Source organism: Morchella sextelata (assembly GCF_020137385.1).
Source record: "Morchella sextelata strain SCLS chromosome Unknown scls_2, whole genome shotgun sequence".
Taxonomy (NCBI): Eukaryota; Fungi; Ascomycota; class Pezizomycetes; order Pezizales; family Morchellaceae; genus Morchella; species Morchella sextelata.
In genome coordinates this window covers 3434577-3458431 of record NW_025408617.1, presented here as the reverse complement: position 1 = coordinate 3458431, position 23855 = coordinate 3434577, and the positions used below count along the sequence as shown (strand labels likewise).

General features: G+C 44.7%; 8 protein-coding genes across 8 annotated transcripts; 5 read left to right on the top strand and 3 right to left on the bottom strand.

The window, feature by feature from the left end:
* Positions 1–990: 990 nt before the first annotated feature.
* Positions 991–4623, bottom strand: H6S33_006164 (uncharacterized protein; the record flags this gene model as incomplete). The annotated part of the gene is made up of 9 exons (XM_044837589.1): positions 991–1144; positions 1216–3048; positions 3098–3187; positions 3258–3599; positions 3669–3842; positions 3911–4065; positions 4124–4277; positions 4347–4503; positions 4575–4623. 9 exons carry the CDS (start codon positions 4621–4623, stop codon positions 991–993), a joined length of 3108 nt encoding a protein of 1035 aa, XP_044699473.1.
* A 2571-nt stretch (positions 4624–7194) lies between these two features.
* On the top strand, positions 7195–9253 carry H6S33_006163 (uncharacterized protein; the record flags this gene model as incomplete). The annotated part of the gene is made up of 5 exons (XM_044837588.1): positions 7195–7259; positions 7321–7605; positions 7759–8288; positions 8354–9013; positions 9099–9253. The coding sequence occupies 5 exons, from the start codon at positions 7195–7197 to the stop codon at positions 9251–9253; spliced, it is 1695 nt and encodes a 564-aa protein (XP_044699472.1).
* Positions 9254–10230: 977 nt separating this feature from the next.
* On the top strand, positions 10231–11301 carry H6S33_006162 (uncharacterized protein; the record flags this gene model as incomplete). Its single annotated transcript, XM_044837587.1, has 1 exon — positions 10231–11301. The coding sequence occupies one exon, from the start codon at positions 10231–10233 to the stop codon at positions 11299–11301; it is 1071 nt and encodes a 356-aa protein (XP_044699471.1).
* Positions 11302–12960: 1659 nt separating this feature from the next.
* H6S33_006161 (uncharacterized protein) lies at positions 12961–14022 on the top strand (the record flags this gene model as incomplete). Its single annotated transcript, XM_044837586.1, has 3 exons — positions 12961–13758; positions 13817–13880; positions 13937–14022. 3 exons carry the CDS (start codon positions 12961–12963, stop codon positions 14020–14022), a joined length of 948 nt encoding a protein of 315 aa, XP_044699470.1.
* A 1808-nt stretch (positions 14023–15830) lies between these two features.
* H6S33_006160 (uncharacterized protein) lies at positions 15831–16172 on the top strand (the record flags this gene model as incomplete). The annotated part of the gene is made up of 1 exon (XM_044837585.1): positions 15831–16172. The coding sequence occupies one exon, from the start codon at positions 15831–15833 to the stop codon at positions 16170–16172; it is 342 nt and encodes a 113-aa protein (XP_044699469.1).
* Positions 16173–17792: 1620 nt separating this feature from the next.
* On the bottom strand, positions 17793–18260 carry H6S33_006159 (uncharacterized protein; the record flags this gene model as incomplete). The annotated part of the gene is made up of 1 exon (XM_044837584.1): positions 17793–18260. The coding sequence occupies one exon, from the start codon at positions 18258–18260 to the stop codon at positions 17793–17795; it is 468 nt and encodes a 155-aa protein (XP_044699468.1).
* Positions 18261–19598: 1338 nt separating this feature from the next.
* H6S33_006158 (uncharacterized protein) lies at positions 19599–20498 on the bottom strand (the record flags this gene model as incomplete). Its single annotated transcript, XM_044837583.1, has 1 exon — positions 19599–20498. One exon carries the CDS (start codon positions 20496–20498, stop codon positions 19599–19601), a length of 900 nt encoding a protein of 299 aa, XP_044699467.1.
* A 2034-nt stretch (positions 20499–22532) lies between these two features.
* H6S33_006157 (uncharacterized protein) lies at positions 22533–23446 on the top strand (the record flags this gene model as incomplete). The annotated part of the gene is made up of 3 exons (XM_044837582.1): positions 22533–22557; positions 22616–22831; positions 22911–23446. 3 exons carry the CDS (start codon positions 22533–22535, stop codon positions 23444–23446), a joined length of 777 nt encoding a protein of 258 aa, XP_044699466.1.
* Between the last annotated feature and the right edge of the window lie 409 nt (positions 23447–23855).

The window sequence follows — 23855 nt, the reverse complement described above, 5'->3', positions numbered from 1 at the left end:
TTGTGTTCTGAGTCTCTGTGATGGTTTAATAAAATGTTGAGCTATGCTTCAATGCAGATAATCAAAACCTGTGTGTATAGGCAAATATTTAGTCAAACAGTGTACACCTCTGTGCAACATGGGTACATGTAGTACTAGCGAAATGCGGCAGTGCTGCCGGAGTAGATTTACCCCGATTTTTGCACTGTATGTACTAATTTCAATAAATACGTTGAACGGTAGGCTACCCTGGGCTCGATGGTCACGAGAATAATAATGAATCAGGCATAGGCACATATATCATGATCATTGTGGTAGTTAATCGATACCGGCTGTAGCACCACGACCCACTGTTTTCGAATTAATATCTAGATCTATTTGGCCAGAAATTAAACCGTATATACCATCACATTTATCTAATATGAAATATAGGCTGTTTCGAAAATATCACGCACTTGAGAAATCGGTACCGAATAGATAAATTTAGCGCATGAAACAAAAATGAGCTTCTCTTATATATTACACAGGGAATTTCCAAAAGTTGAGACCGGGCATGCATGTACTAAGGTACACTATATTTTGTGTATGTATTTAATACATATTCTAGCTAGCACGGAAGTCATCATCTCCCCACGGTATGACTTCTTGGGAATACTACATGTATATAAGCAACTGCTGTAACTCATGCCTTCCTAACCCCGAATTAAACTAAATTTCAGGGAATGAATGCTAAAATATAGGTATGGATACACATATATACTGCCCTTCATTTTTGTAGTGCTCTATGTATGTCAACGAAAGTCTGATTTCAAATTCCCTTTAAGCTTTACGAGATCAATATGTTCGAGTGATAAAGTATGATTGTGATTAATATTCAGTGATGTTGTTGTTGTTGTTAACCCATTAATCGTTTAATATTCACTGAGAGGACGGTTATGTGATAGTCATAGTTTATGATCTTAGATAGTACATATGTTTTGCTTAAACAATTCCTCGAAATTGTCTTGGGATTCATTTAATTTCATACTTCTTTCTTCCCTCTATGTATCCTGGTGTCAGGCCTTCGCTCTCGACAGGTCCGTAACCACTCTTAAAAATATCCAGCGGTCCAAGGTAAAGCTCCTGAAACTTGACTGGAACATCATGCTGTCCCCATAATGCAATACTTAGGCACCATATACGTTAGTTTATTTTCATCTATAAGCTCGATATACCTGGATCCACGGAAAGACTTACGCGATTGTGTTCTTCCCTTGAGGATGAATTATACCTGGGAAGACAGGAAACATTGTTTGTGGCCCAATATCGCTGACGTATTTCCCAAATTGCCATCCATTAACGAAAAGCTCAGCTCTGGCAGATGTTCCATTCTCAATCTTCATGAAGAACCCCAAGGGCACATCCCAACCGTCTGGAAGATCAAGCTTAACAGTGGTTCTATAAAACTTCACTCCAGGCCCTTCAAATCCGTCCATAGGCGATCCTTCCTCCCATTTGGAGTCGTCAAAGCCCGAGAAATGGGCACCAATACGCTCAGCATAAAGTCCGTCTTCGTTGTATGGCGCGCGGACCGCATCATCAAATTCCTCTTGACCAACATTCCCTTGGAGAGTCCAAGATGTAAAAGCGCTGCCACCGGTAAGAATTGCGGACCGGATACCACGAGGTTTCTTTGTGGAGTGTGGGTCTCCGAAGGCACCATCGTCGCGCTCGTAACCCATACGATCTGCAAGAACAACAAGTACATTCTCTTCCTCGTTAACGGTGACGTTGGTGAAAGGGTGAGATTTTTCAATATAACCAGCTGGGTCAGGGGTGCCTGCGTGATAACCAAGAAATTCACCATTGAGCCAGGCACTGTACCCGAATGCAGCTCCACCCCAAACTTCCAATGCAACACCTGTAGCAGTAGTCCCATTGGCGGTTTTACCAATAAAACGACCGCGGTAAATCGTATTCCCTGTGTGATAGCCGTATTCACCCGCATACAAAACAGGAAGGGTCTTTGGAGGGAAATATTGGTTTGTTGAGTTCATCTTGTCCGCCTTGACCCATGCGGAGTCATCAAAGTCTGGATCAATCTCAGGTAGCGAATCAATAGTTTTCCATTTTGTACCATTTAATGATGGAATTTTCAGCTTTTCCAGGTTTGGCCCGCTGAGATTCGCTATGCGACTTCCATATTTTGATTTTTTGGTGTTGAGTCTTTCACCGTTCCATGTGATTGAAGAGAAGGTTGAATTCGCAAAGACCTCGAGCTGAATGTCCTTGTTGATGTCTCCAACCAGGTCAAGGGTTTTTCCATGTGCAGTGGCGTTTCGTACAAGGTACGGTCCTGATACTAAAACGTGGGATTCTGGTGGTTCGTAGTATGCTGTCTTGATTCCTGGTGCCCAGAACTGATAGGCCGTTGACTTATCAGTAAGCAAGAAGGTTGCACCAGGAAGCTGAACAACTGAAAGTCCCGCTGTTTGAACAAAATCGATGATCAAAGTACCGTTGGTGGATTTGTGGGCGATCTTTGCTGATCCAGTTGTTGTGACCTCTCCACTATCAACACCAGAAACAGCGATCTCTGCGGCTTGACCTTCTTTAAGATAGAATAACACAAAATCTTCCCCATCTATCACAGTCCAGGTAGAAATCTCAGCAGTTGAGTATAGAATATTTGTTTTCCCCGCTTTGTAATCGGTGGGTATGATCTTTGTTTGACGACCTTCTAAGAGCAATGTTGAACTTCCGCTTGGAACAGTGATGGGTCCAAGACTAGTCTCAAGGTTAATAGAAAATGATTTGGTATCGGTAGAGTTTGTCACTGCGCTTCGAACAACATAGAAGCCCGCGTTAACTGCAGCGTTGCGAAGTTCTGTGACAAAAACAGCGGCATTGGTAGTGTAGTTTTGGGCGGTGCTATTGCCAACTTGGGGCGCATGCAAGAGGGAGGTGGTGGCACGAGTGAGGAGACCAAGGAGTTTAGATTCGTTGGCACGATCGCGGAGGAGACGGCCTTCAGTGATGCCACTGCCATAATCATAGGAAGTGTAGACGACAGGTGTTGCAACATGACCCCTATCAGATGTTAATAGGCTATTATCTGTCATTTAGACTTGATTATTACCAGTTGGTACCTCCGAAGGTCATGTAGTAGGATTGCATCGTGAAGCCTTGGGCAACATTATTTTTGTAGTAAACATCGACAAATTCCGGTCTATTTAGACATGTTAGCTGGGTTTATGCATATAATATATACGTGGTTCAATGCAATGTGGATAGCTCACCCAACCATCTCAGCACATTTTTCATAACCAGGACCTGCCCAAGGGTCAAACGCGCCTCCCTGGAACTCAGGAGTGAACGAAGGGCCCCCGTAATTAACTTGAGCAAAATGATTGTAGTATCCAGTATCGATATTAAAATTCATTTGTGGATTGGCACAGTCAAATCCTCTAGGGTAACTATCAAGCCCATAAATGTCCAAGACACCGGGGTAGTTACGAGGATTCCATGAACCGCCTCGAACGTTCTTGTTGAAATCGTTATGGAATATGGGCACAACTATTCCTACTTCTTTGTAGGTTGCAGAAAGATCTTCCATATATTCGTCGGCACCCTCGAAAGCACTAAAAAAAAAAAGATATCAGTTTAGATTTTAAAGAAAAACCATAATATAATGCCATCAAATCACTCACTATGACCCACTACCACTCCTGTACTCATTTTCGATCTGCGCCAGTATTACGGGGCCACCTTCGGTGACTTGGTTCTTGGCGATAATCGGGCCAATTTTTGCGATATATTCTTTCCAAGCCGTTGTATAGAGCGGATCGTTTGTGCGAACTTCCAAAGGCTGATTGATAAGCCAGCTATAGGTTTATTAGAACATCTCAATATTCTTAGCGTCGACTAGCTGGCCAACACAAGTCATACATACCCAGGGAACCCGCCTGCAGTTGTTTCTGCATGAAGATATGGGCCAGGACGAGCAATCACCCACAACCCAGCTTTCTTTGCCGCGTCAAACACGGGCTGTAGATCATGAGTTCCGGTCTCAAAGTCAAAGACACCATCTTTTGGACAGTGGAACCCCTATTTATAGTTTATTAATTCTAATCCTTTCCAAAGAGAGCGATATCTTGATCCATACCCAATGAAAGTAAATAGAGATTGCATTATAGCCAGTTGCCCGGATTTTTTGAAATATATCCAGGTACAGGGAAGGATTTGGAATTCTCCAGTAGTGAAACTCTCCTGAGAAAATGAATACTGGCTGTCCATCAATATAGAGAGAAGTAGCGTCCCTAAGGTTCAAGTAAGCAATTAGGACCGCTCAAAGGAGTTGGTGTAGCTTGAGCGGTGGAGGAACTAACCATTGAATGGCCTCTGTCAAGTTGTTTGATTTCAATAAAGTGCTCTGGCTTATAGCTTGCCCTGATAGCAGGGCAAATATCAGAGTCTTCAACCAAAACATTGAGCTCAGAATTCCAATAATCATTAAGAATTCCCAGGAAATCCTGTAGTCTCTGTCTGCTGCATTTCAGTCAGAGGGAAATCGATAGGAACGAGAACAATCCATAGCTTTATACGTAAAGTAATACCTCTTTCAAATTCAAAGTACCTTCCATATTTCTTTCCCCTCACCTCCATCCTGCATCGAATTCGGCCAGGACCATCTTCCGGGACGCGTTTGCATGGTTTTTTAGGCAGAAAGTACCTGGGTACTCATTAAATACGTGTAATTCGGTGATAAAAACTTGGAATCAGTAACAATTCGCTCTTGAGAGTCAATTCCAAAATCTTTCGCTGGCGGAGAGACGGGCGGTAATACACCGAGGAACCCAGTTATAGGACTGATTAAGAGTGATTGTGGGGTAAATGCTGCCTTGATCGACAGACGTCACATCAAGGACGGTTTTATTCTCGAAAGAAGCCACACCCGCCGTGCCAAGTTAAGGGAGACCGGGGTTTAGCGATAGGCTAAATTAAAATGATCGTACTCTCATACCCGGAAATATCACTAGCTGTACTATTGTCCGGGAATTCCCCGGGCAGATGCCTGTTACATGCACCTGATTATGCTATTCGGATAGCCAGGTGTCCGATATACTTCCCACTACATTCTTAAATAAATGTGCTGTATAGGTGACAGTTCTTTGAAGTATTAATCTGCACATATAATATATAGGGTGCAGGGAATCTAGTTGGGCCAGTCAGAATTGAAATGGGCATCAACTATGGCCTGACTACGCTGGCATGATACATTATCTCATTCTACTTGTACTCTACGTTGAGCCATTACACCTTGACCTCCAATATGGGCAATTGTACATGAGTTTAGTTTTACTATTACACATGTAATGTGGAATTGTGTTCGATTATGTATTGTACTTTAGTTGCAATTGATGAAGTTGGAAGTGCGGGGGATAAGAGTATTTTGTATTATAGGTACATGTACTTCGTACGCACATGTGCCTACATGTACTTATGTACCTAGCCGCAGCCGGGAATATCAGTTGTAGTACTAGGATTGCTTATTTAGGTAATATACCATACCGGTACGTGCATACATCTACACATGCATCTTTCGTAAAGAGAAGCTCGCTATATGTTGTACATTTTACCTGGTTAGCCTATGTAGGTACATTGGGTATCTTTTGGCTTGAGTAATTTAATAACTTCATTTATAGATGTTTGGTACGCGAATTTAGATGAGATTCCTTTCCAGGTTAGGCCGTACGCCGACCTCGAGCCTTTAGGCCATAGCTAGATAGATACATCGATAATTTATGTATATGCATAAAAAACATTCTAAACGTACAGCAACAAGTACATGTAATTGGGATGGTCTGTGATCATGAATAAAGTGAGAGCTACATGTATGCTAGATGGTGTATATATGGATGTCATCACGAACGTCAATTCATTATGTACTCTACACTTCATGTAGCCATATGTACAAAGTACATGTAGCATGCACCGCAAAAAATACAAACAATTACAATACATAATTATAAATGAACAAAGGTCAATTGCAAGCTGACAACTATTTTAGCACTCTATCATGAGTTCTAGCTGGCTCCCTTAATTCTGTAAAGGTATTGTTTAGATAAGTAAACTCTTCGTCTACCACAACCCACTAGCCTGCCCGTCAAAATCTATAACTATATGTAAATGCACACCAGCTGGTACACCGGGTACATGTACTTAAGTACTTTTTATATTGGCGAAAGAGGTTTGGTCTATATATGATCATGACGGGCATATGTATTGGGTTTAGCCCTTTGTTCATGTGCGCTCATATAGTTCCTTATAACTGTACTCCAAAATAGGTTTAAATGTATTTTTTGCAAAAGTGAGGATCGATCGAGAGGATAGGGTTTTCGGTATTGTGGATATTACAAATTGCCTTCAAGTTTGGTTTGTACTTATTTTGCCGGCGATTATTTGGCAAAATTTTCATCGCGCCAAGCTTTTGTACCGGATTTCTCCGTGTGATTTGAGTCAGATTCCAATGAGGCTCAACTCCTGCAGTTATTTAGGGTGCGATGATGCCCCGCCTTTTTTTTAGGCTCTCCATTTTTGGTTACCGTTGCTACAGTATTTTCTGGATCAATGGCGAACTTGGGACAATAGCGAGCCGGGTAAGTGCTATCTTATCCGTTTGAAATTAGTCATTTTCGTTTTCTTTATTCAAAACAGCTAGAGACTTTCCTTATTTGGTATTATTCCTTCGTCTATTCCGGATTTTTTTTCTCTTTATCCTGCATGGTTCTTATCGGGTCTAAGTCGAGTACTTGTCTACTTTATCTTTACTCTAATACATGTAGTTGCTGAGGTGTGGCCTAATTGCAAGGACAAATCACATAAATTACACATAATCCCACCATTGAAAACAGACTCTTTCTGATAGCAAATGTGAAGTCCTTCTACAGATCTGGTTTTGACCGACTAAATGATAAAACGTATATTGTTTTTTTAGCGGCCGCGGAAGAGGCGATGTCGGTGGTTGGAGATGAGGCTGGAACGGGCTGATTACTAGAGCTGAAGATGCAGCTGGCCCATCTCCTCACTGAATCCCCCTCTCTTCCTCCACCTCATAGTTACTAATTCTGCCGTTTTGTCTACTACTACCAACCAAACCCCCACCTCTGTTTGACCATTACCAGGCTTTGATTCGCGTAATCCTTCAGTTGATACCAAACCCGAGTCGATCGCAACATGGCTCACAATATTCCTTATTTCAATAGTGGTGCTTCACTAGCCAGTCTTCCTACCGAGATCTCGTATGTCTATAGCTAGCACGAAGCCTCTCAATTTCGCTTGCTAATACAAATAACGGAACAGCGAGCAGATTTACGCCTACCTCACGCCCACAATCCTAACACGGCTTGCCAAAGTGAGTAAAGCTGTTTATGCTTCTGTTCAATCACCTCTGTACCGGCATACAACCATCAGCTCCTATGAGAAGCTCCAACTTTTCGTTAGGACCTTACACAGCGCTGCTACATTTGATACCTGGGGCGAGGGTATAAGTAAGAATATTGTGAGTTTATGTATTTCAGTTGATCCAAATGCGGGGGCGAGGCCAACAGCCGTCATGCTCAGTAGAATGATTAGCGTTATCGGAAGGTATACTCCCCATCCTACATTTATAGCAAGTGTTGGGCTTTCAACCCTCTACGATTTTACATAAAACATGCTTTTGGTTTTTCCACCAGATACATGTACCTTCTTTTAATAATCTAATCATAGTTCAATATACTAACCTATCAATTGGCTCAGATATTGCCCTACCGTCAAGATCACTCTTGATATAAAGAACGGCTCTTGTGACGCTCAACCAATTTGTTCATTCGAGGGAGCCACTTTCAGTAGAATTAGTCGTCTAATCCTTCATGTGGGTACTGTTGCAGTGGGCGCTGTGAGTACAAGTTCTGGTGGTCCATCAGCTTCATCCCGTTCTCAGGTTATCCCCGTTCGTCGCTTCCCTATGAACGACTATAGAGCCGTAGGCCGGGGAGTTTGCAGACCAAACAAAAAGTTTTGGTCCGGCATCTTCAACGGGCAGAGCTTTCCAGACTTAAGAGAAGTAGAGATTAGGCATGATGCTGGGATAGGAGGGGCGGGAAGTACATGGAACCCAACACCAGTAGTCTTCGATAATGGGGATTTGAAGGGTCTTGATAAAATTACGAATCTAATCGTCGAGTCGGCCCCCGAACTCAATGATTCAGTTCTTATGAGCGCCTTGAACTTTGCGCATAAGCTGAAGGTATTGGAGCTGTGTAATATCAATGGCTTAAGCTACGAAGGTGATACATTCCCTCCAGTGCAGATTGTTCTCGTTGACTAAATCATCGTGCCTTTGAATTTCTAGCATTGTCTCAGCTTCTTCCGCATGCCCTGCCCAACTTGACCCATTTTACCCTCAAGATAGCCGCCAACCATGGCGCCTCAAACATGGCTAGACGTCAATTAGAAAACTACCAACTACCATCTCCATCTAACGGCAGAAACAACCCCTTACCCCCCCATCTCTGTCCCCTCTTTAGGCAGTTTGCCAGAAACCTTCAATATTTGAATCTCAAGGCGCCCTACCTTTGCCGTGACCTGTTCTTGGACGATGTGGAAAAGTCTAAACTTGAGGAGGTTGGTGTCAGAGCGGATATTGGTGGTGCAGCTGGTGCACCTCTCCTCTCGGGCAGTGGAGAGGAGGTAAGGGTAGATACAATAGCAATCAACGAAATAATCAAAACTTTTAGGAGGAAAAGGGAGGAAAATAGATTTAGGGCGGCAGTAAACGAAGCTCTGAAGGAAAAAGGTGTCAAGAAAGGTGACAGAAAATACGAAGTCGCAATTACCGGAGCTGAGTATGAAGAGGAGCAAAAACGAGTAAAGAGAGCGAGGAAGATCAACGAACAGAAGTGGACCAGAAAGATCAGGGTCTCACAGGGAATGTGTAGAGGGGGCGAATGTTGGGCTGAGATGGGTGTTCTTGCATCACTTGAGGAGGAAGGTGTAAATTGGCTTCTTGGAAGTACGAATCCGAATCCCACTCATCTCAAATTATTCTTCACTATTTTATACCAAGAATTGAAGGGCCAAAAAGCTAATAAACACAGATGAGGTCCTCGGACTCGTGGCTAGGTGCGCCCATGGTCATGTTGACACCGACCAAAAGTACGAAGATGTATTCCCAGGTCTTGTAACCACTGATCATGAGGGGACACCGAGATACAACAGAAATTACGGCCATGATTTCAATGATGACTTGTGAAAATTAAAAATCCAGGGCCGTTTCTTGTGAGGATATCCTTTAGGATCTCGGGGGAGATCAAGCTTACGTTTGTGTATTTTTTATATTATTGCCTTTTCTTTCTTTTTTCGCAGGAATGAACTCTTTCCAGAGCAGATATTTTAGGCGGATTATGAAAAAAAGAGTCTACATAATTGCACGTATCCTAAAATAAATTAGCTCTTGATATGGCCTCTACATGTACTACTAGCTAAACGTAAATACGTGTATGGACGCACTTATCAACCACACGAATTATCTACCACACTAAGCCTAATTATTGGGTCTGGCTCGAGACAATAGGTACATGTAGGCACCATACATATAAGAATTTTGCTTCTCTTGGACAACATTCTGCTAATGTGTGTTAGTTACATGTATCGATAAATTCTATTCACATCTGCACATGTTTGTGATGTTCAACCATGAGCTGTCAACATTTCCCTAAGCGCCCTTCTAAGATAATCACCAACCATATCGGGATGGCGCCACGCTATGTTAAGTATCCGACACCTCGCTTAATGTTATGCAGGGTGTGCAAGAGCCACACAGCTCCAATTATTTCTGGTGAAACTAGAAGATCCCGGAAATGACGTCGAGACCTCAACCAACTTCTTCAAACCATTCGCGCTACTATTTCCGCATCTTTTTTTGCTCATACCCGATCAAGCGCCTCCCGCTGTTTCATCAAGCTTTCACTACTTCTGAGTTTACAATAGTTTCCCTTACCGCTAGAGGTACCTACACTGCTACTAATTCCGGTTCACAAGGACTGGATACCCCTGCTTCGTTACACGGGTAACGAGTCTTATAAGAAGAAACTCTTCAGCCATCTCCTTTTGAAAATGTAAGCAGGTCTTCAACTCTAATTTTCTACACCACGATCATCAAAGGAATCCTTTCATCTCTTCTAATTACCCCAAATCTATATCTTTATAATTTCCCAATAAGACACGAAAATGGCCATCCCCCCACCCCCTTACACCATTCGAAAGTCCCCCACAATCCCCGCTGACCCAGCGCTTTCAAGGCACCGCACTCTCTCCACACGATCTAAACAACCCCCAGCCCGTAGCTCCCCCTCTCCTGCCCCTCCTCTGCGTCGCAAGGTATCCCTCTTTGCCTCTCTCCGTGCTTCAACTCGCCCCGATCTATCTCGTCGTCTGTTCCGCCTTATAAAATCAGAAAATCATGTCATCACAGCCTACAACACCGCTGCGCATGAGCGCCAATGCATTGCAACCCAGCTATCTGAATGGGGCGAGTCAACGGGCGACGATGCTGTGTCAGAGCTCTCTGACAAACTCGGTGTTATTCTTGCCGAGATTGGCGGTCTGGAGGAAGGTTTTGCAACAAACCTGGAAGGCTGCAGAACAATGTTAAAGACGATCAGGAACACCGAGAGTAGTGTCGGACCGAGTAGGGAGAATAGAGCCAGGATATTAGAGGATATTAGAAGATTGGAGTACAAGGAACCGAACTCGCCAAGACTAGCTATACTAGAGCAGGAGCTTGTCCGAGCAGAGGCCGAGAATCTGGTCGCGGAAGCACAGCTCACGAATATCACGAGAGCAAAATTAAAGGAGACTTATGTAAAGCACTTTGCGGCGGTAGTAGAACGGGCCGAGAAACAGGCAATACTAGCACGGCACGGGAGGAGGATGCTTGAGCTTCTCAACGATGAACCTGTTGTCCCAGGAGATATGCACGAACCCTTTGAACGCGAGGGAGAAGCTCGGCAGATTCTGAACGATGCAGAAGAAGAACTTCGACAGTGGACATCGGATATTGAAGAATCGCCTCCAGCACAGCAGGTCACGGCTACCGCCCCATCATCTGCCCTTATACAACAAACAACACCCCAGGTTGCAGAGGTTCACCCGGCGCATCGGGAGGTACATCCTGCTTTAAGAAACGGAAGCTCAACGGTTGAAAGTTTTGCGCCGAGTACATACGGGAGCGCATACAATGACCCACCGTACCCTATTAGTGAAGAGGAGAGGGCGGCAAGAACAATGATTGCAGCCTAGGAACGGATTAGGGGTTTCATTGAGCTTATACTCGCGCGTTAATTAAAAGATCGGAATTTTGTGTGGGGATTTGGTTGCAACGACTTCCGACCTTTTAATTAACGCGCGAGTATATGCTTTTCCTTTTTATTATTTTTATTACTTTATTCTTTGGGTCTGGATTAGATACAATGGTTGGTGGAATGGTTGGTGGAATGGTTGGTACGATACCTGGATGGGGCATTATTTCCTGTGCTTTAGCGAACCGAAATGATAGAAGGAAAGAAGGTGAATTGCATTGTGCTAAATCTTGTGTCACTCGTTTTCTATAAGAGTTTATTTGAAAAAGTTACACCTCTGTGTTCTGATACCAAAACAACAGAGGTACAGTTTTATTACCTACTGTATCCGACATTACCTGATCTCGTGGGTCGTGAGGGAGTATCTAAATGTCTGATTCTAGCATTTTGGCAGGATCTGCTGCAATCAGTTCTCCACCAATTAAGTGAGTTCAACAACGTAACCCCGTTTCTAAAGGATACCACGTCTCCTTGAGGGGGATGCATGGCTTAGGGATTGTTTGGTTGGGTATGAATTTCGTAACAGTGGTAAGAGGGCGCTCGATAGGCCAAACTAAATAGTGATATTAAGTACACGTATAGCCAACCGTCGACACAAAACAGCTAGAAAAGAGATGAAAAGTTTTGCACCTTTAGGATTAAAACGACTCAGAAAGTTCAAAAGGGTTAGAACAGCTCCTAGTAAAAAACTCTCGGGAGTATTTAATGCATGCAGTGCACCTCAACTCCCCCACAGCCCAACCTACCGAAACCCTTAACTAACACCGCAACCATACCCATTTTTAGGGGTAATAAAATTCCAGAAAACCAAGAATGCCATTTCTTAAAACCAGGATGTATATATCCGAACGGGGTTTTATAAGTTATAAGTATCCTCACGTTCAGCGTGCCTCATAGTCTATCACTCGGGACTTACATCTTACACGATCAGGCTTGATTGATAATTCATTAATTGTATGCAACCCTATACGATCAGGCTTTGCCACTATATCATGGTCAATTGTGTGCAACGAAAACATGCGCATCTATTCACGCGGATATAAATGACGAGTATCTACTATCCTCAGTACAAGTATATCTACATGTTATTAGGTAGAAAAAGGTATTGTGTGGGGAGGCGGACGAGATAGATTTAAAATGCATGCACTGCGTGCATACTTTTTTTCAGATATTATTATGGTGCTAATATCAATGTTCTTTTAGATACGTATATGCTGTAGTATACTCATCGCGCTTTATAATGTTCTACTATATAGGGTGAGGTAGAATTGTTGTAGAAACAGGGGTCTAAAAACAGGGCTTAGGTGGCTGACTCGTCTAATAGGGCTCTTCCCATACTTCTACAATAATGTTACCTCACGCTGTAGAAATAAGTGTAGCTTTAACGTTTTTGATTGACTATGTAGCTCTAACTAATCTAGGAAATGGCAGATGGTTCAATCAATTGCAATGTAAATATTACACATACACATCTATCTATAATATGGCCACGTATTAATATATGTTGTTAAATAAATTCTATTTACTCGATAGTCTTCTGTGATCTAGCCCCTATTTTAAATTTATTTCATCTAAAACTAAAAGACATACCTAGCACCCCATGGATATGGATATGGATTTGGATTTGGGAACTATAGTTCCCTTATTGATAGACCCAGATATCCCAACTGACCACCAAAGGGCCAGAGATCTTCCCCATCCTCATCATTACGCCTCACTACCGGTACCTCCAGCCGAGGCGCCGATATTACTTCCACCCCTCACCTCAGTCGAGGCGCCCCAGGACGAGGACGAGGGCGACGACGAAATGGATACCAGCTCTAGTTCGATACAGTCTGATATTGAAACCCTCCACCTACGAGTCCGCCCCGATCTCCAAAATCCGTTGAAGCGAATCATAACTACAGTTCTCTCAAACGGCGAAGAAGAGCCTCATCTCCCTGCTCAAAGACTCTGGGATATGGAGCAGCAGGTACAATGCGAGCTAGGCCCAGAGAGATTCCTTACGTATACGTTCATGATGCCGCCCCTGGATGTTCACAGCACAGATACATTCCTCATTGTGGAGTTTGTGGACTCAGGCCGGAGGTTCAAATACGAGAACTGCTGCGGGGTATCTCAATGGAACTTTCAGCCCCTATTGGGTGGGGTAGACTATTCGCAAGGTGAGGGGTGGGGCATTGGAAATCTTTATGGCTTTGAACCGAAGATGCATGATTTCTTTCGCGAGATGTTAGTGCCTGTGACACTGAGGACATATCGGAATCTGATGGCACTGCTAGAACTGAGGGATCCATACATGATCTGTGACGAAGCAGCGGAAATTCATGAAAATTATTCCGTCAAGATCGCCTTAAACCAGGATATACAAGCTAAACCCGAGTTCACAAAGCATTTGGTATGCGGGAATATAGAGATTGCTATACTGTTTGAAGTCCTGGCTAATGCATATGAAGACCAAAGGGGACTCATGCTTAGCAGAATTGGCACAGACCGCAAGGTTACTGGGGAGGCGATTACGTATGTGCAGGCAGTTCAAAGTGGATGGAAATTAGAAGAAATGGGGTTTCCAACAGGGTTTACTCTGTATCTTTTAGCATATTGCTGGAAAGAGTCAGACCAGTACAATCCCATGCCTGTCGATAGACGCCGGCTGATCTGATGGCCTGTCAAACAGTTGATGGGCGCCGATAACACATGTGTCACTAGCTTGGTGAGGGGTAAAAGCTATTTGTCTGATAGAACGTGGTATACAGGTAAAATGGAGCCCGAGAGAAGCTTTAAAATTGTGCAAGGCTTTTAATTACGGGTGAATGAAGAATTCTAGGGGTGCATTAGCCCAGCTAGATACCAAGCGCCTTCATCAAATAAAAGGCTTATTCATCAAATATCACTCACAATCCTCAATTTTATCGTAGTTTAAAGTAGCCCTCTTATATCCTCAATACATAGGATCTCAATCTTAACGTTGTCCACGATCCGAAAGAAGTTAAAATAAGTCATCATAGAAAGGGCCACACGAGGAATAGAAGACTCGTCAAGCCCTTTCTCTAAAATTCTATCCTATGCATATGAAAAATCCCAGAACAACATGTAAGATCGTTCGTATTTTAGGACAAAGTTCTGTACCCATACCACTAATCAGATGACTATGTCTTCTCCTGTTTACATATATAGATATTCCATCTTCCAACGCATGTTGCTAAATCAAAGACAAAGACAAAACGAGGTATCTTCTCCTGTTTTATAATAGTTGGCCTTATAAACATCTGCCATTCAGGACAGCGTGGTGTGTATCACACCGCCCTTGCAGCGGATACACATTCTACTACTGCTGTGTCTCTACAGATCTGTCTACTACATATTCCTCAAGATTTTGTATATTCTGAGTTGTATACACCTTCCACATGTGCTGTGGGGGGTGTATCACGACTAACTCTGTTAATCGAGTGATCTTTCATGATTTAAAATACGTCAGGTATTACCATAAACCACTGAAGACGCCTTGGATGGGTCATTGATGCAAGTATCTCCATATAAGAAGAGGTTTGATGGAATTCGCGTTCACATTCCAGGCTCCTCGGGGCGATTCTGAACATTATCATCCTCAGAACGATCACCAATTATCACTCGGCCGCAAATTCCGCATAGTCTCTCTTCGTCTGAACATTATCCTAGGTGATAGAAATAAATAGATGTACGTAAGCCGTTCTTATGACCCCTTGGAAGATACATTCTTTCTCCTTAGTCTACGGTAGGGTTTAAGGGGCCTTAATAATCGTAGACATGATTACATGTATCCTGTCAGGTTAGAATTTGCCCGGCTACATATAGTTCGGGTGGTAATACAGATGTCGTAGGCTTACATGCGCCTTTTCTTTTTCATAGTATGAGCTCAGATGCAATGTGGTGAGTTAACGTTTATTCCGCAGGATAGAATTTATACGGAGCATCCTAAACAATATAATACCGACACTAGAAACACTAATAGATGCGACAGATCAACAAAAACCCACTCACAGGATCCAAGTTGTTTAATACTTCGCATGCCGGCGCTATCGGGAAATGAAAGAAGGGCGTTATCACTTATTTGACTACTTGAACATCACATCACGCCTTTGCAGAGCTTCGGATGCCTTTAAGGGTAACCTTGCTTATTAAACCAAAGTCTAGAATTCCGTTCTATTAATCAACACGCATCGCTGATCAATAAAGCGCCCTATCCGCAAAGATGGCTAACAGAGGGCGTGGCTAGCTTGGCGTATGTACTCACAAACACTGACCAACAGAGCCCGGTTCTGAAACAACGAGCCTGGTGAACGGGTAACATAGACCTCTGGGTTCGGTCTGATAGTTATAAGTTTTTGCGCTAAATATCAAGCATACTTAGTGCATAGTTCGGGGTCGGTTTATAAAGAACTTGTGAATGGAGTGAGTTGGGTGCAAACTTGATGAACTTGTCGAACCGTTATGATTTCGTATGGACATGGTCATCCAGACACAGACGCCTCATTAACCGACCCGATGAGTAGGACGGCTGCACCCCGTCAGACAGCGGGTGGCTTGGTCATCGGAGCAAAATGGCACTCCTCCAGGTGGACATACCATCGGAGTGTGGTCCTCCCTAACGCTGCATCCGAGGGTATATACCCAACAGTCGCGCACCTAGACAACTCCTGTCTGCGCATCTCGGGCGTATGTGCCTCAAATTACGGGACAAATATCTTATCAAGCTTTCCAATGGTCATGCATGGTCAGGGACGTGAGGATGTTATTCAGCTTCCATTGCGTAGCGGCCGCGCGGCTCGTTGAGACTCGAAGCCGTTATCGCATCTTTGCCATTCTGTGTAATCTTGCTATATATAGTTGATTCAGTCAGCTCTCCATACCTCAAGCACATTGAAGTTCTGGTAGAGAGGGCGTATGGCGTGGATGGCGCTAGTTTGATGCACTCTCCGCCACGGAGCTTTGTGATGAATGATACAAAGATGATTTCTAACAGCATTAAGTAAATAAAACAGCTGGAGGTATAGGAAGGTGATTGAGTTCAGATTGATTGCTTAGCTCTGCAGGTACGCATGCAAGTACTATACATGTGCATGGGTGGAAGTATGTTTCGTGCATGGGAAGACCTCAAACTGAGCCGTTGTTACAAAGATGTAGGATATCTTGCCAGGCAATATCTTTGTGTAGACTGTGAGGAGCTCCGGTTCTAGGCCGTTGCCCATCAAACACGTATTGCCAAGCAAGGGTTAGGCTGAAGTTAGTCAAAGGTGCCAAAATAACCGCTACGAGCATTGGTTCAGCCCGCATTAACATTACTGATGATCTAGGGCAAAATGTGCCAGTCTAAACCCCCACCGTAGGTAGGGTACAAGAGTTAGAAACCTTTTTTCTTTTCTTCACAAAGATCAAAAGTCCGATATATAGAGAACAAGCTGACGAAAAGAATATACACCTTTGCCTATGTATTTATTGCTTATGAAGGGTTCCAACCCCAATACCCAAGAGGTCTAGGCTGTGGATCCTGGCCCAGATTTAAAGATCACTATCTTTGGGGAGATGTTACATTACGCCGCTCAAAAGCCATTCTAGAGGCCCAAGAATGCACGCGGGTCCGTCATAGAATATCACTCGCTCACTCCAATTTCAGCTATAAGCTCTGAGGCCAAATGTAGTCTACGAGAAATCACTACCGGAGATAGTCCAATGAACGGGGAGTCTGGCTAGTGACTCTGAATTCAGATCCAACCCCAATTCCGAGTAGTGTAACCTATATACATATGGGACATATTATTAAGGCGTAAAGAAAGTATACGTAGCTTGATGTGTATGAAATTTAATGTGACGGGCTACCTCGATGAGCTATGACGTATACTGCGCATACCGTACTGAGACCCGGACCTAGAAAGTCACATTACCATCAGCCAGGGGAGACGTTAGGGCAGTGGTTCCGATCAAAAACGATCTTTCTACCTACAAGGACTAATAAGGTACTACGCTACAGTAGATCCGAATACCAGCTGAATACAACTACAAGTACTTAGTATACTACATGTACATGTAGTAGCACTATTTCCCCTAGGCTTACTCATCCATACCAGACTATATATTCGAGGCATCATCTCCTTCGTTAAATTGATCAAGCGGGGAAAAGCACATTTGAGGCGTCTCGAGCTTAAGGTAAGTTGACTGCCCCCAACTCAACCCAACTCATCTCACAAAAATAAAAATTACAAGATGAGAATCAAATATGAATTCACGAGTATACAGTTTGATTAAAGATTTATTCCCCCAAAAGAAAATACTCCGAAGCTACAAGAAAACTTCCTGATTACCACGTTGTACAAAACAGACTCCCTTTCCCTGCAGCCAGCTTCTCAAACCCTTCGCTCTGTACCCGTATACTCCCATCTCCACCCATCTCCACGACTAACGAGGTGCTTTCTTCCATCCAGGCGCTCCGATAGAGAAACCAAAGCTCTCCTTAGTGAACGTAGACCGAAAGGTACCAGAATCGTCATCACTTTCCAACCCTCCTGGAGCAAAATAACCCTCCTCATCCTCGGACTTGATTTTACGCAGCTTGGGGGCTGGATAGGAGCCTGACTCGGAGTGATGCTCTTCAGATAGATCACCTTGAACCACGATAGGCTTACAACCGCCAACTCTGACTACGGTGTAGGTGTGTACGCGTTGAGGGAAACGGCCTTGGAGGACAGACAAGTTGTGAGTCTGGTCACTTTCTGCTTCAACTTCGATCTTCGTTTTGCCTTCGTTGTTGTCGCTCTGCTCGACATCGGAGGAATGGATCTCTTTTTGGCCTTGGTCGATTGGGGTTTCGACCTGGCGCTCAGTGTCAGACTGGTTGGTCTCAGGCTTGGGGCTTGGGGGATCCATGATTGTGTTTGCGGATGGAGGCGGAAAAAACAGGTCTGAAGAGGGGTTGTAGATTTGATCAACACTTTTACGTAGGAGATGGAAGGTCGTTGATGGTTCCGCCGAGCGAGTCTTTTATCCACATACAAGTTGAAGGGGGCTTGGTGCCATACTAAAAAATTAATGCTAATATCATTATTTTTCTTTTTGGGCGGGGGCCTCTCTAGTCAGGGCAACGAGATGTTTAACTGTTAATTGGATCCAGATGAAAGGGATATATGCCTTATGATGAGCATACCCTCTGATTTTTCTTTCGCAGCGGCAATGTACTAGGGTTATTTTGTTTTCATACGATGCAGCTTTCGTCTGAGTACGGGGTCCAGTTCGTAGTTTCCATTGAATTACATGTAGTGCTTTGACTTTTATCACAGAATCATTGACTGTTACACACACACGATCGCTAGAGACTGCTACTAAGCTCTGCGAATCACTGCGATGAAAGCTGCTCTGCCTATCTTGAGGAGGGCGACATGCCAAAACGTTCCATGGCAACAAATTTACCGAATGTTCGACTCTACGCCTTTTCCTAAGAAAGACTAAGCCATCATATGGCCGGAAAATCCCAAAGTATTTAAATTTTTCAACTATACCCCCAAAATCAAACATGACGGAAGTAACCCAAGGGGAACCATGTCAATCATGAGATATCACTCGATACTTTATTTGGTGTGCTGGTCGCAGGGGGTGGAGAGAGTGATGAGAGCGTTGGTTGACTAGCAACAGTATATTTTGCCGCCATAATGAAGCCCATGTTTTCCTCATCCCAAGGCTGGCCCAGGCATAACCATTAGTGCATCTCATCTTAAACTTTGGATTAAAACCTTTACCCACTATTAGAGTTGAGAACCACTGATATACATCCGGTTCTGCAGATCAGCTCTGTTCTAGTATCTATAGAACGAAATTGAGTAAATCACACTTGGTCAATTCATAATTGGGTTTCGCCTCACTCGCGATATTAGGATGGAGAATCACAAATATTATTTATGGTATGAAGAGAGTAAATTATTTCATTACTAAACACTCGGAGAGCTATTGTATACCACATTATAAAATTCGCAGACAAAACTGTAAATCCTAAAACCTGGACCCCGTGACCTGAAAACCTAAAATAACAAATGAAATAATGGGCTAAGGAGAATTCTCAACCCAAAGCGTTAGAGGTGCAAGCACTCTCTATAAAAAAATAGAAATATATCTGCCAAACCCAGAAACCGAAGATCTACCATAGCATCTCCTTCCACACTGCCTATGGCAAATAGAAGAGGCCACATTATCACTAACAAACATCACAAAGCACTATCTCCTAGTAGTGCGAATGTTGATGTTGACTTCCACTGTCTCCCCAGGTCGTGGCGCCGGTGTGGAAACCTTACCCCTCATACCCTGATGAACAGGGGCCTGGCCCAATGGCGATGGTACCACGGAACGGTGACTGGTCCTACCTCCGTGCTGGGTCATACTCATAGCCTGGGAGCCTGGTGATGCAGACTGGCGACTAGACGAAGAAATATGGGATCGGCCACTCGCGCCGGAGGCACCCGACATTGGAAACTCTGGCTGGCGGCTGCCAGAAGAACTGTTGCTCTGTCCGCTCATGTTGGAGACCATAGACAGTGGTGCGGAGGTGCGGTGGCTCCCGGAGGGGCCAGCCGCGCCCGACATCACGTATGAGGGCGCTCCCGTGTGGCGGCTGGGGGCATGCATACTGCCCTGGCCCCGCGAGGCATTGGAGGCTGAGCTCCCCTGGCTATGGGTCATCGCTTGATAAGCGCTGCGGGCATTCTCGTCCGAGAACCAAGGTGCATTCGAACCCTTTGATGATGGAGGGGGGCTGTCGAGTACGGGAGCGTGTCTGCTGTGCCTTGAAGAGCTCTGGGGAGTTGATCCACCCGAGACGTGGGACATAGGTGCCCAAGAAAGGTGGCTAGGCATCTTTGAGCCGTTGCTCATGTTGCTCGAAGCGCTGGCGGTGGACATCTCAGGTACCGCCGAGAGGTGGCTCGGTGCCCCATGTCGAGAGTAGCCGCTCATGCCAGAGATGTGAGACTTGGATGCCTTCGAAATGTGACTAGCATCAACCTGAGAGCTCTTCCGGCTCATCTGGCTCAAGCTATCGCCAGGCCCGAGAGTGGGAGCGTTGCGGATTTTGTCACTCATGTGGGAGGACTTTACGGTGGCAACACTGGGAGGTGGCATTGAATGACGAGAAGCGCGACTAGGAGTGTGTGAAGGCATTTAGTTTGATTTGAGTATATCTTTGAGGAGAAAGGTTAGTTATGGTAGTCTGGTTTTACCTGGAGTGCAAGGAAGGCAGTTAGTGCGGTGTGGGGATGTGTGAGTAGTGGATAAAGATCTAGAACGAAGAGGGCGGGACCATGGGTATTTAAGGGTCGTGGAGGTGGCTTGCACAAATAGAAGTTATCTTGTATCGGTGCTTGTTCATCGACCACATGATGCTATAGCGGCCATATGTTTGGCTCGTTTTCATGTATATCTTGTCCAGCGTGACATAAAGTAGAGACAGAACGTAGAAGGTTTCGTAGGCTCTATGTGTGACTAGTAGTGGGTTGTGGTGGTCCAATAGTATGACTGGTAAATTCGTTGCTAGAGCTGTCTGTAGATGATCGGTAAGAGACAGTGACTTGGACCGTTTTAGATGATATTGCGAGGTTAGAGTGCCATACTCCAGTGTTGGTGGAACAGAAATCACTCGATATTAACTTCTATAATTATAAGATAGTAAAAGTAATAGAAGAGAAACTATGACAGTATGCACAAGTACTTTGACGTAGACAAAAGTCGGAACATCAGATCATAGACCTAGGATGATACTGTGTTCTCATACTGTCAATTGACATGCATAATGCCAAAGATTGCCATCACGAATTTGAGCACATCATATTGCGGTAGAATATTGAGAGTGCCGATTAACTATAGCTAATGAAATTAGCTTTATTGTGGATTCATTACTTCATGTAATAAACTGAAGTGATTTCCTCTGAATCTGGCAATATAAACGACTGATTCCACCGACTCACGTTATTCAAGTAGGCGTGTAATCATTAGTGATATATACCCTAACTAAATACATCTTCATATTACTACATGTACAAATGATACGGGTCGAGTCCTCCCACACTCTACGGAGGAGACAGGGTCGGAAGTTGAAACGAGTGTATACGACGTAACACAAACAAGCGAAAACGAGTGACCGCTCATGCCCCAACCCCCAGCAACACTGTCAGCCACCGACCCATACTTCACACCAAATTCATCAGGATGGTCGAAGAGCTGTGTACCAAATAGGGAAAACGGAAGACTAGAGCGCAGCCATAAATGGTTCAAATAGTATTGACACCGTGACTCCTTCCTTAGCACAGTTGGCGGTGCGCCGTTGCTAAAATTATCACTTAATACAATGTACCGCTTGGCCAACGTATCCTCGATTACAAGAACAGTGGGGAATTCTATATAGATGGTGCTTGTACCCTGGTTTATGTATTAGTGTTATTTTCATGGTCCGTAAGCCTCGATGATTTGGTCCGGCTGGTCACAGTCGAGCACCCGGAATTCGATGCTTGCTGTCCTTGACTGTAGAGTAGGTATGGTGGATCTTCTACCTATTTAGTTGGGCATTCAGTAAAAGGTCTTGAAAGCAACACCCTGTTTTTACGACCTTTTACTGAATGCCTAAGTACATATCTAACTCATAGACAGTATCTGATTGAAATACTACTCCATTTAAAACATATTATTGGCGGGAGACCTACTAGCACTTTCTTTACAATTTTGCTGTATTAGAGCTGTACTCCTACTCACCCTCTACGATTATTCTCGCCATACCTCCCCTACTGTAATCGAGTCTCTGTCTCAGGTCCCTAGTACCCGCTACTACCCCTACACTATTCTGATTGATAATTAATAATTCACTCCTCTCGGATATCATCATAGCAGCATGTTCCGCAGATCAGATCAGACCCCTGCACTGCGCTACCAGTAATGCACAACCCTGTAGATCCCGATGACGTCAATTGCCGCACCGATTACGGATCCGATCATTACCCCACATTAGTTACCGCTCCGCACATGAAGCAGAATAGAGGAGTAGTTAAATATTGCGAGTTTCCCTCCACAAAAGAATACATCCAGTATTTCTGTACAAGATATCCATTAGCGTTCAATTCCAAACCCAAAATACCCATACTTTACCACCACACCACATAGCTCAAAATGGTCCAAGTTCTTCTTCTCGGAGGTACCCCATACCCTATAACCCCCCTCTAGGTTACTGTCCGACTTCTAACCTCATAAAGGCCACGGCAAGGTCGCCCTCCACATGACCAAGCTGCTCACAAAAGCCGGCCACATCGTAACCTCCATCATCCGCAGCGCCGACCACATCCCCGACATCAACGCGCACGCCGTCTCCCCAGGCATCGTCAAGCCAACCGTCAGCTCAATTGAAGAGGCCACGCCCGAATCTATCGCAGTACAGCTCGAGGGGATTGACTGGGTTATCTGGTCGGCCGGTAAGTCCCCGCTCCAGCCCCAGCCCATAGGGAAGTAGTAGTATATATAGCCCGGGCTCTGATCACTGACTCCCCACAGGCGCGGGCGGCAAAGGCGGGCCCGAACGCACCATCGCCGTCGACCAAGAAGCCGCGAAGAAGTACATCAGCGCCTCTCTCGCCGCTCCCTCCGTGTCCAAGTTCCTGATCGTCTCCGCGCTGATCTCGCGGCGCGAGCCAGCGCCATACTGGGGCGAGGAGGACGTGGCGTCGTTCCGTGCGGGATGGAAGGCGATCCCGACGTACTGCGAGGCGAAGCTGCAGGCGGATATCTGGCTGTATGATGAGAGCCGGAAGCTGGAGAAGGCGGGGGGGAAGAGCGTGGGGTGGGAGGATATACATTTGAGGCCCGGGGCGCTCTCGGATGCGGAGGCGACTGGGAAGGTCGAGTTGGGGAGGGCGAGGGCAAAGGGGGAGGTGAGTAGGGCGGATGTGGCGGCGGTGGGGGTGGCACTGTTGGAAAGGGGGGGTGCCGGAGGGTTGTGGGTGGATTTGGTGGGAGGGGAGGAGGAGATTGGGGAGGCGGTGGAGAGGGTGGTGAAGGGGAAGATTACCGCGAGGACGGACGCAGAGTAGAGGACTTGCTGCTAAGATAGCACTAGCGTATCGAGTTTCAGCCAAAGTCAGTTATCATCACCTTTTGTCGCTGGGAATCATGTAGTTATTCATCCTTGGATAGGTGAAGGCTTACGAAATGCAGATACAGTAATAGAATTCTTTCTTTGAGCTATCGTATTCCTAACACTAATGTGAACCAAATACCCCAAGAAATACGAATACGACAAGCCCAACCCACGAGATGTAGGTGCATAAATTGATATATCATACGGAAAAGGTCTAAAATGACACAGTTTTTGGTAGACGTGCTCTACAATAACACATGGCGCAAAATGGTACAGTTCGCTGTCCCAAAATGAAAAAGTATGATCGAATTGTTGAATGAACTACATGTATTGATTATATACACCAGCTTAGAACAGGTAAA